The sequence below is a fragment of the Apteryx rowi genome, unplaced genomic scaffold, assembly GCF_003343035.1.
Source record: "Apteryx rowi isolate R43461 unplaced genomic scaffold, aptRow1 scaffold_667, whole genome shotgun sequence".
NCBI lineage: Eukaryota > Metazoa > Chordata > Aves > Apterygiformes > Apterygidae > Apteryx > Apteryx rowi.
In genome coordinates, this window is record NW_020450946.1 from 265,470 (window position 1) to 280,809 (window position 15,340).

Here is a 15,340-nt window from a genome sequence, read left to right on the forward strand (position 1 = left end):
GCTCCTTCTGAAGTCCAGAACTACAAAAGAGATAGAGAGATGCTGCCAAAACAAAACACTGACTTACTATTCAGAGACCCAGATTCTGTTGCTGCCATTCACTGTCAATGACAGACATATTAATCGTAACCTTAGAAAAGCAGAGATGACACCAAAATTGGTTGACATGCACACACAGTGCTAAATTTCAAGATTCTCCTTACAGGCATAAAAGTACGCAACTTGGTATCTACAGAAGTGCAAGAAAAACTATCAGTTTGCACTTATCTTCAGGGGGAAAAAAAACATACAAAGAAAGCATGAAGTGGTCATTTCTAGCACTTCAGTAAACCACAACCACAAAAAACCCTACAACTATTTGGTTTTTATTAAGTTGCATAGAAACAAATTTCTATTACTAAGTTTCTAAAGAAGAAACACAGCAAAACTAATTTAAGAATAATTATTTCTTTCATTGAAGTATCTTGCTTCTCAGTTGAAAGGAACATCCTAGATCCTTTAAAATACTGGAGAGTTACTTTCTTAAACAAAAGTGTCTCCAGCAACATCTTTAAAGTCAACAGAAACACATTAGCAGTTAGATTCCACCACAGTGTTAAAGAGCTCAGATTATATATTAATGCTTAATATTAATAAATGAAATTATTTTAGAACTGCATAACTGTTGCATTTCTTCTACTCAAAAAACTGTTTGTTTATGAAATCAAAGGGCAAAAATCCTCTCTAAAGTGTCTTACAACAACAAACCAAGAAAAAAAAAAATCATGAGGTCTCTAGCCAGTCATAACACTTAATTCAGTCAGCCCCTTTGAAGCTCCACTGAGAATCAGAGGGAATAGGTATATGGCAGTAGCATATTCCATAATCTCTAACTTATTTTAGAGTTCCAAGTGCTTTCAATTCTGAACTGTATAAACTGCTTAAACATAAGATTTAAAACTCCATTCTTATGCAGAAGTCTCATCTTTCCAGAGAACAACAACTTAATTTCAATCTGAATTGTTTTTAGAGGTGTCCCTCTTTCTCACCCTTACAAATACATTTACTGAATCCATGGTAAGAAAATACTGACATTTTGAGTAGTCACCTCACATTCCTCCACAGCCCAGACAGTGGGCATACCATAGAGATTCTTTTTAGTACTTCCCCATATTAGGGCTAGAAAGGAAAAAGGGAATCTATCACATGTACCATGACACCAAACTAGAAGTACTACTTGCATGTACTTCAGTTAAAACAGTCTGAAGGAACACACTTGGTACAGCAGGCTGTTTTGCAAACATTGCTAACAGTAGTATCAAAGATATCTAAGTATAGCTAGATATCTAAGACTGCACAAATGCAAACTGTTTTTTTCTTTCATTTCTTACTCATTCCTTCATATTTGTGTTGCATACTTTCCACAGAGCTAAGCTCTTTGGAGCAGCCCCATTTGCTATCTTTATGTTTATACAGCATCCAGTATGATGGGTACTTGATTGAAAGTTGCAATCATGAGAGATGAAGAGAAAGTCTGTTCTCACTTTAGAGTAAAAACATTATCACCCTATTTGGCCACACTGCTAGAACCCCACCACAGAAAGAGGTGAATATTCTCTCTCTCTCTCAATTGCCCTGGTGGGAGGAAGAATGTTATACCATTTCTCTTGTATGAATTCTTATTTTTCACCTTTTCTGAACCAGCATCCACAATTAACAAACATTTGGAGATCTAAAAAACTTTACAGAAAAGACTATTTGCACATACCAATAAACATATTTTATCATACTGCAAATCTATCGAAAAAGTGAAATTCATGTACAAAAAGCCAGTAAGAAGCCCAAGTGAAATTTCAAGTGCAAAATTACTCACTGTAATCAACATTGGGGCATTAGAAATCAGTTCTGATTTCTTCTAGACTTGTTAATCCAATGTGCTAAACTTGCACACTAAGAGATACTAAAACTGGTTTCAATGTTTTGTTTTATCTCTTTTTGTATATCATGTGAATGGCAGATACATAGGAAATTGATGAGAGCTGTAACATGTACTCCTTTTCCATAAAGTTCAGTGATTCTTGGGTTTGCAAAATAGGATCACACACCAAAATTATCAAAATCATCTTGACAATACCACAATGCATTTGAATTTCAAGCATTTTTCAACAAAGCTTATGACTGGTAAGGTTATAAGGTAGGGAAAGGACAATTTTGTACAAAAAGCAATGAGCACACAAATCAGTGATTTCTCTCATTAAAAGTATTAACTCACAAGTCAATGCCTAACAAGCATTTTGATCAGTCCCGTTAAAATATTGCCTGTTACAGTAAGTTACTTTATTCAAAGCAACATTCCCATGCATGAAAAAGGCATGGAAAAAAGAGTTTAAACTAGTAATGTTATCAAAATGCAAGGGTTTTTCTTTTAAGATTAGAACACTTAAAATAACTTACTATAACCTATCCCCCCAAAATTCAGTGTTACTTACAAATCATACAAAACATTTAAATGCTACATACCTTAATATGAAAGTGTATGCCATCTGGTTTATATCACATATTTTGAGATATATATCTCACAGAGATGCATTAGATTTAATTTGGTAAAATTAAATACATTCAAATATGCTAATGAATCTAAGGAGTTGTCTTGGATAGCAGTCAAAATGACATGATTAATATAAAGGTATTTCTGAAAATATGCTTTCCTTGCTCGTTTTTTTTGTTTTTTCAATGTTTTATTTCAATAAAACAAATTAAAATGGGTGAAAAACAGTAGTGCTGGAAATAATTTTTAAAAATTAGAAGAGAATTTATGGAGAGCTCATATTGACACAACTATGTCAAATTTCTGTGCGATTTTTACAACTATATTAGTTTAATTTATTCAGTACTACAATACAATAATAGGTAGAAATTTTCAGTTCCTGACAGAAGAATAAAATGTTTTTTTCCTAATGCTGCTAAAGTGATGTTTTTTCCTGTGAAAGCTGTGAAATTGAGACTAAATTTCAACAACCAAATTAAATGTGAAACAGTAAGAGCTGCTTAGTCTACTGTCCTACTGATAACGTAAGAGAAGACTACTGTATGGTAAGCTGGGGAAGTGTGGGAAGACAGGAGGAGGTATGAGAGGGTTTTTTGACATGAGCAATATTTATTATTTAGCTGGTGTTCCAGAGACTTGGCAACATAATATACATTATATACATTATGTAAACATGCAAATATACAACTCTATATAATATATGTTGCTTTACAAAGGGAAACTTGCTTGTAACAGAGTTCTCAAATGCAGGAGTTAACGGTAACATTCAAAGGTATAAATTTCTTTACATTGCATTAGCAAGTATCTTTAGCATATAGACTAGCTTGCATCCAAATTCCTAAACTGGCATATGCAGGTTGTATACATAACCAGAATTTTTATTCACAGCTCTTTACAATCTACCTATATTAAATAAACACTTATGTGTGTGTGTATATATATAAATGTGTGTGTATATATATATATAAAATTATAGATTTATGAATGACACATTGAATTTATTTGCCTTTTCCCACCCCTACAGTACTATTGCTTTCAAACACTGCTTACATTCCCAATCTCTAAGATCTTGTCTATGAGCAAGTTCAGAAATAAGTTTACATCATGCAAGCAATCTACTTTAACTCCCCATCATACTGATATTCTGAGTACACAGCAAGTGCAAAGCAGCTATTAAATTATACTGAACTTAACAATAAAAATTTACAAAGCTAATAACTGCTAGGTCTCCATATGTGCACTTTTTTTTTTAATTGAGAAAACTTTAAATGTAAGCAAACATTAAGCAATTTCATTCACTTCCTTTTTGTCTTTTATTCTGAGGATATCACTAGTAAAAACTGAGTTTTAAAATATTTGTTTCACAAAATTATACAAGTCTGAAGGCAGAAAAACAAATATTTGCGACTTGTAACTACTAGATTAGACAGAAAGTATTAGACTGTGCCATTGCAAAGAAAAGATTCATTGTGTTTTCCAAAGAGAGTGACAGCATTCATTTCTAAATTCAGAGCATCTTTAGACTTTACAGTGTAATTTCTAGAAGAGATTTTGAAAAGTGTATACAAGTCTCTTATACATTTCCTTTTCCTTTCCCTCAGAATTGTGCATAGTGGAACTTCAAGTTCTAGTAATGCTTAACTTTACACATCAATGTTTAGAAACAAGGAAAAAGAAATTTCTAGCACATCAGACATTTCAAAATACAGTCTGCATGGTAGATTAAGAATAAACATTCATCAAGAACATCCTGTGATAATTCATCTGTACTTAGTTACAAATAGTGTTTTTCTTTTAAACATAGCTAGGTTTTACAAAAGAACAGTAGATTTGATCATAACATATTCTAGCTATCCTTCCTTTGGAAAGCTCATCATTTGCAACAGACCTTCTATACTCAAGAGTAGGAATAATCTTTGACTGAAGAAGTTCCTTTTCTTCTTCTCATGAGATGCCAATCAGCCTTTGAATTGGATAAATTGTTCTTCTCTTTCTGACTTATAATCCTCATGAAAGTGTAACTTTAAGAAGTGCAGCTTCCCAAAATAATTACTCAGGACATTCTTATGCCAGGTTGTCACTGCTGCCCACATAGCAGCCGCTGTTTTATGGGGTATATACACCCTTCTGGGGACTAGTATTTACAATGAATATAGAAGGACAGCAACACATGAAAAAGAATGTTAATAGTGATCATATCAATACCTGTAGGAAATGCTGCCCAAGGAATAGCAGGAGATGTAGTCTGCATTTCACCATTTCCACACTCATAGGACTCTGCTGCCTAGAAACACAGAAAAATGATTTTGTAGCACTTTTTATAAAATGTTACCTATCCTTATAACAGACATTTTAAAATATTTATTTACAAAAGCCTTCAAGTATATTTTACTAGCATAAAGTGGAAGGGCAATTTTATTTATATTATATTATTTATTTATAAACATTATTTATTATATTATTTTATTATATTTTATTTTAAGTATATTTTATTAAATATTATAATTGTTATATTTATTATTATTTATAAACATATTTTATCTAACTATATTTAGCATACACATCTTAATATTATTTGTCAGAACAGTACAGACAGAAGACAAGTATAAACTGTATCCATCTACAAAGCACAAATAAGAAAAGCCCCAGGTAGAATGGGAGTATTAAGCTCTCTCACAATCAGCTGTGCAACTGGGTCTCAGAGCAATGAAACAACAGAAGTTCTGAAGTATAATAGACTGGATATTTGATAAACAGAGATGTGAAAGATGTGTATAGCATGTTTATTACTTGACAAATGTCAGCTATGTGTAGGTATTAAAATCTATTAAAAAAAATACAGATTTATGATACTAGAAAATGTAACACTTAGGCACTTAAAGAAGGACTTTAAGATACTTACTCTCCATTTCTATTTTACCTAAGAAGAGATATTAGTCCCAATTGCCGAAGTATACAACTGTTCAGTTCATAGCGTGACAAAATTTTTATGAGGTTAAAATTAACAGAAGCACGGGTGTAATACATTTCTTGAGAATACTCAAGACCATTTTCTTGAAGAATAGTTAAATTTCAAGATATTTCACCAAAATAACATACCTCAAATCCTCCAAAGTCATCATCATCCATCTTTCAACTGGTGCTAGAAAATAGCAGAAATCCTGATTTAAAAAACAAAAACCCTGAACCGTTATATCCAGTTTACTCATAAAATGTCAATAAAAACTGTGTAAAACAGAAGCTATGGTGTTAGTTTTAAAGGATAGATTCAAGTAGAATCTGTTACAGCGGCCAAGCCTTAAAGCCTAGCAGTATGAAGTAATATAACACTCTCCACGGCAGGAAAATGGGACTGTTTCATTGGCCAGTCTTATAAGAAAGGTCTCTTGATTTCCTGATCAACTAGGAGTCTAAAAACAAAATGACTCGTTGTATTTGTAACATCAGTTAGAAGGCAGGTGAGTGACTTCAGATATAACTGCTTCCTAGCTCACCCACATGCTCTCCCTAACCTCATCACCTCCCCATCTAGGCTGAACAGTCTGTCTTCCACTCAGGTACTTATCTCCAGAGATTACCTGAAATCTTCCTAATTTACAAATTCTTGAAGGACAAGTTCTTCTTCAGAACACGATTGCACAGATGATACAAGGGCTAAAACTGCAAAATCTCCCTTAAAGAACTCTTTCGTATTGACCAAGATAAATGACAAAATTGTGTATTTTTAGGATGGAACTCAAAAAAATCAAAGGAAAAGATAAGCACTGCCCAGCAATATTGTCAAAGATATTTTCAAGATAAGAACGTAAAAAAGCTTTTCAAGAAAGGAAAATAGGAAGAGATATTTTAAAAGTTGTCTGCTGCTGCTAAGTATAGCAATCAAGTCCCCATTGCCTCAAGAAATGGTACTGAAAACAGTAGATAATCCAGTCATTTGGATATTAAAAAAAAAGTCTGAGTAGCAGGATTCCTGACATATCACCAGATTCCAAAAAAGAATTTCCTTCATTAGTAATGAACATAATATCTGATCCATTTATATAATTTAACAGAATATAAAAACTACAATGTACTCTGTAGTTTTATGTTCCCGAGTTAACACTGGAAAATATTTTTATATTTTAAGTTGCTTTTCCAAATCAGCACTGTGATTAAATCCAAAAAGGTCTCCTGCTTTTCCCATCTCTTCTTAGTTGTCTGGCAACATCAGCACAAACTGCAACTTAGAAAAAGATTGTGGTGAATTTCTGGAAAATTTTCTGCTACCACAGAGGTCCTTCCCTAGCTTTCATGGAGGGGCTGATTTAGATTTTAAATACTGATCAGCATTTTTGAGTTGTAGCCCTGACTTGTGTGGCATTTTGATATATTTTTAGTTAAACTGCTGTTCCTTTTGTAAAAATGTAAGATTATTCAGCTAATGAAAGTAACTCAAGCTATACATGGGTGTTCAAGAAAGGTATGCTAAATATATGTACTGAAAAAATTCCTCCTGATACATGAATGAAAGATGATCCAAAAAAACCCTCGGTGTCTTTATAAAAAAAAAAAAAAAAAAAGACAAAATGGTTGCAAAATTTGAACTGACTTCAGTTTAAGTAGACTACAGGCTGAGGAAAACTGTTATTACTGTGAAAGCATATGCTCAGAAATAGAAGAATGGAAAAAGTTTGGAGGAAATGTCTGAATTAAAATATTAGAATAAGTCATAGGTGGACACGTTCAGCTTATGTCCACTGCTGAAAATCATTACCCATGGAAAACCGCAGTTCAGACACACATCTTCCAGCATTTAACAAGTTTATTTCCAAGTTCTTATTGATGACTTTAGATTAAATCACCACTGTCAAAGTGTAAGTGGACAGATCTGATTAAATAAAAGAAAAATATGGTCCACTATCCACATACGGTATAAGAACTAAATATCTTTTCAGGGACTGCAAAGGTGTTCTTTTCTGGAAATAATACAGTTGGGTATTTTATCAATCAATGTTATCCTTAACTAGTCAAATATTCATGCATTAGGTTAACATTCACAGCTTCAAAATACCACTCAAAAATATAACGTAGGTACACACAAATTACATCAATGGAAACTATACAGATAGAATCGCAGCTGAAGCAGAAAGCAATGCACAAACAACTCAGAATGCCAACACACTTGCACTGCCAACTATTAAATGGCATCCAAAACACAAACTAGACAACTATATAAATACTGCAAAATTTAACCTAGATTTGAAATTCTAGCAACAGCTTGGGAGTTCCCAATGTTTTCTTTTTCTTTATTTAGAAGGCCTTTAAGTTATAGGAGTCTTTCTCTTGATTTTAAGAGAGCTCTGATGCAGGGAAGAATATAAATAATTACATTCATGCAACTACTTTATAACTACATTCTATTTAACTAAAATAAATGTTAGTAATAGATTTTCAACGTTAACAATTATAGACGCACTCCTAGTTTCATTAAGCCCTGCACATAACCTGAGTTACTTCATATCACAATTTTTTTCTGAATATACTTTAACTCATGCTTGATCCAGCTAGCAGAATTATCTGTAAGAATATCTGAAATTACTTTCCTACCTCTTCTTTTTGTATATATGCTTGAAAAACTCCAATCTAATGCATTTTAGAATAAATTTAGTCTTAAAATATGCACCTAAGATACATCTAATATAAGAGCCTTTAAAACTACTGAGTAGGAGTAACCTAAACCTATGCATTCAAAGAAACATAGCATTGAAGTAACAATCACAACAACTGTGTTGGAGAAAAAATAGCTTTACAAAGACAAATAGGTATTTTATCCATACAATGTGACGAGCAGCTAGAAACCTAGAAAGCCAATACCATGTGAACAGGCCCCACAGGCTCTGCCAGAAGTTGCTTCAGGGACCATAGTATGAAAAGCAGATTTTCTCCCCCAAACAGCAAGAGATATTATTCCCTTCTCAAAAATGGTTGGGTATCAGCTGGGGGAAGTGCATTCTATATTCAGCAATGTGTTTTAAAAAGACAGCCTGAACAAGTTCAGAGGAGCGCAATAGAAATTAAAACTATTTTGGAAAGGCAAGCTAAAATCCATATAAAGAGGTTGCTTTTTTTTTTTTTTTTTTTGGAAAAGGCAAGCAAGCATAACTATAAAATAAGAAAAATGAAGTTATAAATGAGAATAATTATAACTGATCAATTCCAGCAGAAACATGAGACAGTAAGGACAAAAACCTCCTTAGAAAAAAGGAGATTAAATATAAAAATGTGTATTAAATACAAGGATTTTCAAAAAGACAACGTAACAAACCACTACAAGAAAATTTCTAAGAACCTATTAATACATGAAACAGATGTCATTTTTGATACAGAAACCCCTTTAAAGGGTGTAGGGCAGAAGAAAGAAAAGAAGAACAACCTCTCGTTGAATCCACTGTCCTTGCTATAACATATTATACGTGGTAGTCTTAAGTCAGGTAAAAATAATCTCGTTATCATTACCAAAGATTGCCTTACTCCACAAATTTTAATACAGACATTTCATGACTACAACAGCATTATTACTGTATAAACTATGCCTCACATCATATTTAAATGGAACCAAAGAGAAACAGCCCCCAAGGAAGTCCCAGAAGTCTCAGTGGTATTTTTATGACTAATTGTGGAGGACTCCTCTGATCTCCAGTTCTTAGCAGATGTCACAGGTATTCAAGGTAAGTGATGCTGAACCAGCTAGGGAGGATTGTTTGCTATTTGTGTATGTGTAATATACCTTCATACATGTGTGTACACCTCTTTTCAAACACAAAGCTAAAAGTCTACCGTCTTGCCAAAAATAAATCCTTGATTTGTTTACACATTTTGTTTGCTGTAGGCAAAAAAAAAGAATCAGAATGAAACTGCCAAACTTAATGTGCATTGCAAGCAAGCGGTAGATCAGAATAGAAAGCACAGGTAAGTCCCGAGCGACTTGCACATAGGACATTTAAACTCAGAGACTGGGGAGTTTTTCTTTTCAACAACAGTATTAGTGAGCTAAGAGTTACTGCTGAAAGATGCTGTCTTTCTGAAAAGATGTTACTTCTGGCAGAGAGAGAGGCAGAGAGAGGCAGAGAGAGAGGCAGAGAAAAAAAAAAAAAAGGCTACATTTCCAAAGCTACTTTTAGTTAGGAGTCTTTTACAAACCTCAAAAGTACACACATATTTAGCACTAAGAATCTTTGAATAGTAACTGATAACAACACTAAAAATATTACTAAATACACTATTTCTCAATCCCACCCCTTATTTTGGTGATAGAAACGGGTTTCTGGTATAAATGAACAGTAACACTAGCCTAAGACTTTCCAGAGAACTACAACAATTTTGAGAACAGCATTTTTTAATTAATCATCTATTCCAAAACGTGTAATCAAACTTTTCTTTCTTCACAGACTAGGAACATTATTTCACAGAATCACAGAATCGCTGAGGTTGGAAGGGACCTCTGGAGATCATCTAGTCCAACACCCCTGCTCAAGCAGGGTCACCTAGAGCACATTGCACAGGATTGCATCCAGGCATGTTTTGAATATCTCCAGAGAAGAAGACTCCACAACCTCTGTGGGCAACCTGTTCCAGTGCTCTGTCACCCTCACAGTCAAGAAGTTTTTCCTCATGTTCAGATGGAAGCGTCTGTGTTTCAGTTTGTGCCCGTTGCCTCGCGTCCTGTCGCTCGGCACCACTGAAAAGAGTCTGGCCCCATCCTCTCAACACCCTCCCTTCAGATACTTGTACACATTGATAAGATCTCCTCTCAGCCTTCTCTTCTCCAGCCTAAACAGGCCCAGCTCTCTCAGCCTTTCCTCATAAGAGAGATGCTCCAGTCCCCTCATCATCTTTGTAGCCCTTCGCTGGACTTGCTCCAGTAGTGCCACGTCCCTCTTGTACTGGGGAGCCCAGAACTGGACGCAGTACTCCAGATGTGGCTTCACCAGGGCTGAGTAGAGGGGGAGGATCACCTCCCTCCACCTGCTGGCAACACTCTTCCTGATGCACCCCAGGAGACCATTGGCCTTCTTGGCCACAAGGGCACATTGCTGCCTCATGGTCAACTTGGTGTCCACCAGCACTCCCAGCTCCTTCTCTGCAGAGCTGCATTCCAGCAGGTCAACCCCCAACCTGTACTGGTGACTGGGGTTATTCCTCCCCAGGTGCAGGACCCTGCACTTGCCTTTGTTGAACTTCAGGAGGTTCCTCTCCGCCCACCTCTCCAGCCTGTCCAGGTCTCTCTGAATGGCAGCACAGCCCTCTGGGGTATCAGCCACTCCTCCCAGTTTTGTATCATCAGCAAACTTGCTGAGGGTGCGCTCTGTCCCTTCACCCAGGTCATTGATGAAGAAGTTGAACAAGACTGGACCCAGGACTGACCCCTGGGGGACACCGCTAGCTACAGGCCTCCAACTAGACTCTGCACCACTGATCACAACTCTCTGAGCTCTGCCATTCAGCCAGTTCTCAATCCACCTCACTGTCCACTCATCTAACCCACACTTCCTGAGCTTGTCTATGAGGATGCTATGGGAGACAGTGTCAAAAGCCTTGCTGAAGTCTAGGTAGACAACATCCACTGCTCTCCCCTCATCTACCCAGCCAGTCATTCCATCATAGAAGGCTATCAGATTGGTTAGGCATGATTTCCCCTTGGTGAAGCCATGCTGACTACTCCTGATCACCTTCTTTTCCTCCACATGCGTGGAGATGGCCTCCAGGGTGAGCTGCTCCATCACCTTTCCAGGGATGGAGGTGAGGCTGACTGGCCTGTAGTTCCCTGGGTCCTCCTTCTTGCCCTTTTTGAAGACTGGGGTGACATTGGCTTTCTTCCAGTCCTCAGGCACCTCTCCTGTTCTCCATGACCTTTCAAAGATGATGGAGAGTGGCTTAGCAATGACATCCGCCAGCTCCCTCAGCACTCGTGATTGTATTTGAAGAAGCCCTTCTTGCTGTCCTTGACATCTCTTGCCAGATTTAATTCCAAATGGGCCTTAGCCTTCCTCGTCGCATCCCTGCATACTCTGACAACGTTCCCATATTCCTCCCAAGTGGCCTGTCCCCCTTTCCACTTCCTGTATACTTCCTTCTTCTGGTTGAGTTTTGCCAGGAGCTCCTTGCTCATCCATGCAGGTCTCCTGCCCCCTTTACTTGACTTCCTACTCATAGGGATGAGCTTGGAGGAAGTGATGTTTGAATATTAACCAGCTCTCTTGAACCCCCCTTCCTTCTAGGGCCATAACCCATGGGATTCCTCCAAGTAGGTCCCTGAAGAGGACAAAGTTTGCTCTCCTGAAGTCCAGGGTTGCGATCCTACTTGGTGCCCTGCTGCCTCCTCGCAGGATCCTGAACTCCACCATCTCATGGTCACTGCAGCCAAGGCAGCCCCCGACCTTCACATCTTCCACCAGTCCTTCTTTGTTTGTTAGTACGAGTCCAGCAGCACACCTCTCCTCCTTGGCTCCTCCACCACCTGTGTCGAGAAGTTGTCATCAATGCTCTGCAGGAACCTCCAGGACTGTTTGTGCCTAGCTGTGTTGTCTTTCCAGCAGATATCGGGGTGGTTGAAGTCCCCCATGAGAACCAGGGCCTGGGATCGTGAGGCTACTGCCAGCTGTCTGTAGAAGGCCTCCGCCACTTCCTCTTCCTGATCAGGTGGCCTGTAGTAAACACCCACCACAGTGTCCCCCATGCTAGCCTGCCCTTTAATCCTTACCCATAAGCTCTCGACTCGCTCTTCAGCCACCCCTAGGCACAGCTCGATACATTCCAGTTGCTCTCTCACATAAAGAGCAACTCCACCACCTTGCCTTCCTGGCCTGTCTTTCCTAAAAAGCACGTAGCCATCCATGACAGCACTCCAGTCATGTGAGCTATCCCACCATGTCTCTGTAATTGCAATGAGATCATGGCCCTGCGACCGCACACAGATCTCTGGTTCTTCCTGTTTGTTCCCCATGCTGCATGCATTGGTGTACAGGCATTTCAGGGAGGTGATTGAGCATGCAGGTTTCCCAGGAGGGGTAAAAGAGGGTCCTCCATAGCCACATCCCATGCGCACTTCCCTGGCTGCATGCACCTGCTGGAGGCGTCCTGACTTGAGCAGTCTTTTGCCAACTACCCTGTCACTATAACTCTCCCCTTCCCCCATCCTTCCTAATTTAAAGCCCTCCTTACCAGGTTGGCCAACCTGTTGGCAAAGACCCGTGTGCCCCGCCTCGTGAGGTGGATCCCATCTCTCTCCATCAGTTGTCGATCTTCAAACAGGGTCCCATGGTCGTAGAAACCAAAATCCTGCTGCCAACACCAACAGCGCAGCCAGTCGTTAACTTGGAAGGTCCGTCTCCTCCTCCTCTCATCCATCCCCCTCACTGGCAGGATTGAGGAGAAGATGACCTGGGCTCCCAGACCCTTCACCACCATCCCCAGAGCTTTGAAAACCTGCTTGATGGTCTCCAGTTTGCCCTTGGTGTCATTGGCACCCACATGGAAGAGCAGCAGTGGGTAATAGTCCGAAGCATGGACGAGCCTAGGCAGTCTTTGCATGACATCTCTCACACGAGCCCCTGGCAGGCCACAAACCTCTCTAGATATGAGGTCTGGTCGGCAGATAGATGCCTCCGTCCCCTGCAGCAGGGAGTCCCCCACAACAATCACCCACCGCTTCTTCTGGGCGTTCCGGCAGGGCACAGGGTCTGTTGTTCCAGGTACTTCCCTTGCAGCCATGCCCATCTCCTCCTCATCCTGGAGGGCACTAAACCTGTTCTTCAGCTGCAAGTCTTCGGGAGGAGTAGGAGCCTTTCTCTTCCCACGAGCAGTGACCAGTTTCCAGCCTTCTTCTATGATGTTATGATGTACCGTTTCACACGGCACAGAGCCCTCTGGCAACTCCACTGCTGCGGGGGGTTGGGACTCCCGAAGCTGCACAGTCTCCGAAAATACCCTATCTCTTGCTCCGCTTCCCGGATGCTGCGCAGCCTACTGCCTTCCTCCCGTAACTCCCTTACTTGACGACACAGCTTGTCAACAGCAGCACACCTCCTGCAGGAGAGCTGACTGCCAGCCCAGGCCTCCTGGAGAGGCCCCAAGCACTCCCTACAGCCTGAGACCTGTAGAGCCACATCTACTGTCAGAGGGTCGGTCTGGGTCGCAGCCTCTGACACAGCAACTCCAACAGCCACTGGGGAACGTGCTGTGTGGTGTGTCACAACCATACCTGAGGAAACGTACACCACAGGGAACAGAAAGGAAGGTTCCGTCGCGCGCCCTTCTGCGCGAACTGCTGCACAAACTGCTGCGTCTGTTCGCTGCCTCTGTTAGCTGCGCTCTGGCTCTGGAATAGGCTCTGGAATAGGTAAGAATACATTAAGTACTGACAATCTTGAGAAGGATTTAAAAAAACAAAAAACAAAGAAAAACGAACAACCCACACAGTCTTACTATGACTAAATGTGGTCTCTTAAAATATGCCTGATACTGGAGTCAAGTAACTGTAAAATTGGGCAACAAAAAGTTGACCTCAAAATTACAGATTCATAGAAATTGTGGTTGGACAAGACATAGTAGGTCATCTAGTCTAGGCCGTTTTCAAAACGTTGCAGTTCTCCAGACAATCATCTCCTACAAGGCTTGAGAAGCTCCCCAGCCTCATACTCCTGTGAAAAGAAGGAAACTTTTCTTGGATCATGAAGATGTAAACCACTGCATTTTCAGTGAAGAGTAGATTCTACCAAGAAGTTTGTATCCATAGACTCAGAAAAATTCAGACCAAAAGGGACCTCAGCAGGTCATGTAATCAAACCTCCTGCTCAAAGCGCAGTCAACACTGAATTCAGGCAAGGTTGCACAGGGCTTTGTTCTCTGATAACATCAAACACTGAATGTATTGAAATATAGATAGCTGTGCATATCTGAGATGCTTGCAAGCTTTCCCATACACAATGCAGTCACCAAAGCTTGGTCATCAGATTAACATAGGTCATGAGAACTTTGAGATGTACTTATCTAACAGACATATCAAAGTCACGTTTTTATACACAGCAAGATCAGGAGCCATTCACAAGGAAGAATACAGAAAAAATATATGGGGGGGGAGGGAGGAACCTCTTTCCCACTCTGACTGTTAGGAGGAGGAAGAATAAAGTTGTAATCCCACTAGAAATCCTGTTATACTTCATTGCCAAAAGCTAGAAGTGGTAGACAGACCAAACTTTGTATTAAGAAGGTTTCCTCTTCCATTTAAAAGTCTTTCTTTGGTTAGTAAGAATTGAAATTATAATCAAACCCTGATCTATCACTTGATAAATCACACATAAATTGCCACAATAACACAGACACTTAAAACTACTTTTACCAGATATGTATAACTAGACACTATGTTATTGGTTCTGCAATTTTGAATAAGCAGCTTTCTTACTTGCAGAATTTTGTACATTTTAAAGGAACAACTTAAGAGCATATTGCTGTTTTGACAGAATTGTATGTGCGGATCTGGCTGAGAGTGGGACTGCTCCATTTCTACTTCTGGCAAACACAGTCAGTGGTTAACCCTACCTATGACAACGTATTGGTTTTACTTGTATGTTTTTGCTTACTGAATGACTCATTCCATGTGTTCCATCTAGGACAGGCATATTAGCCGTTTCGTTACCGGACATAACACAGACCACATTATCTGAAGAATAAATCTCTGGCCAAAACTGCAGGCTCCAAAAAGCCTATCCAAGATGTGAGAAGCAAGAAATTATATATATATATTTATACAGTCATTTAGAAAGCACATATACTGGC

The 15,340-nt window shown here is 39.0% G+C and overlaps 1 protein-coding gene across 12 annotated transcripts in view; it reads right to left on the minus strand.

The window, feature by feature from the left end:
- Positions 1 to 15,340, minus strand: part of CCDC91 (coiled-coil domain containing 91) — a 123,021-nt gene that overhangs the window by 90,140 nt on the left and 17,541 nt on the right. For 4 of the 12 annotated variants that reach the window (XR_003256579.1, XM_026085377.1, XM_026085378.1 and 1 more), the window contains exons 1-2: positions 5,627 to 9,999; positions 4,733 to 4,811 (exon numbers count right to left, since the gene is read on the minus strand). Coding sequence is in view for 9 of the 12 variants with exons in the window: in XM_026085377.1 (XP_025941162.1) it covers positions 4,733 to 4,811; positions 5,627 to 5,656 (109 nt within the window). In the remaining 3 variants the exon portion in view is untranslated. Of the gene's footprint in view, positions 1 to 4,732; positions 4,814 to 5,626; positions 10,000 to 11,867; positions 11,893 to 12,727; positions 12,762 to 13,766; positions 13,809 to 15,340 lie in introns of those variants that run through there. The other 8 variants (XM_026085381.1, XM_026085376.1, XM_026085372.1 and 5 more) reach the window with 7 other exon arrangements.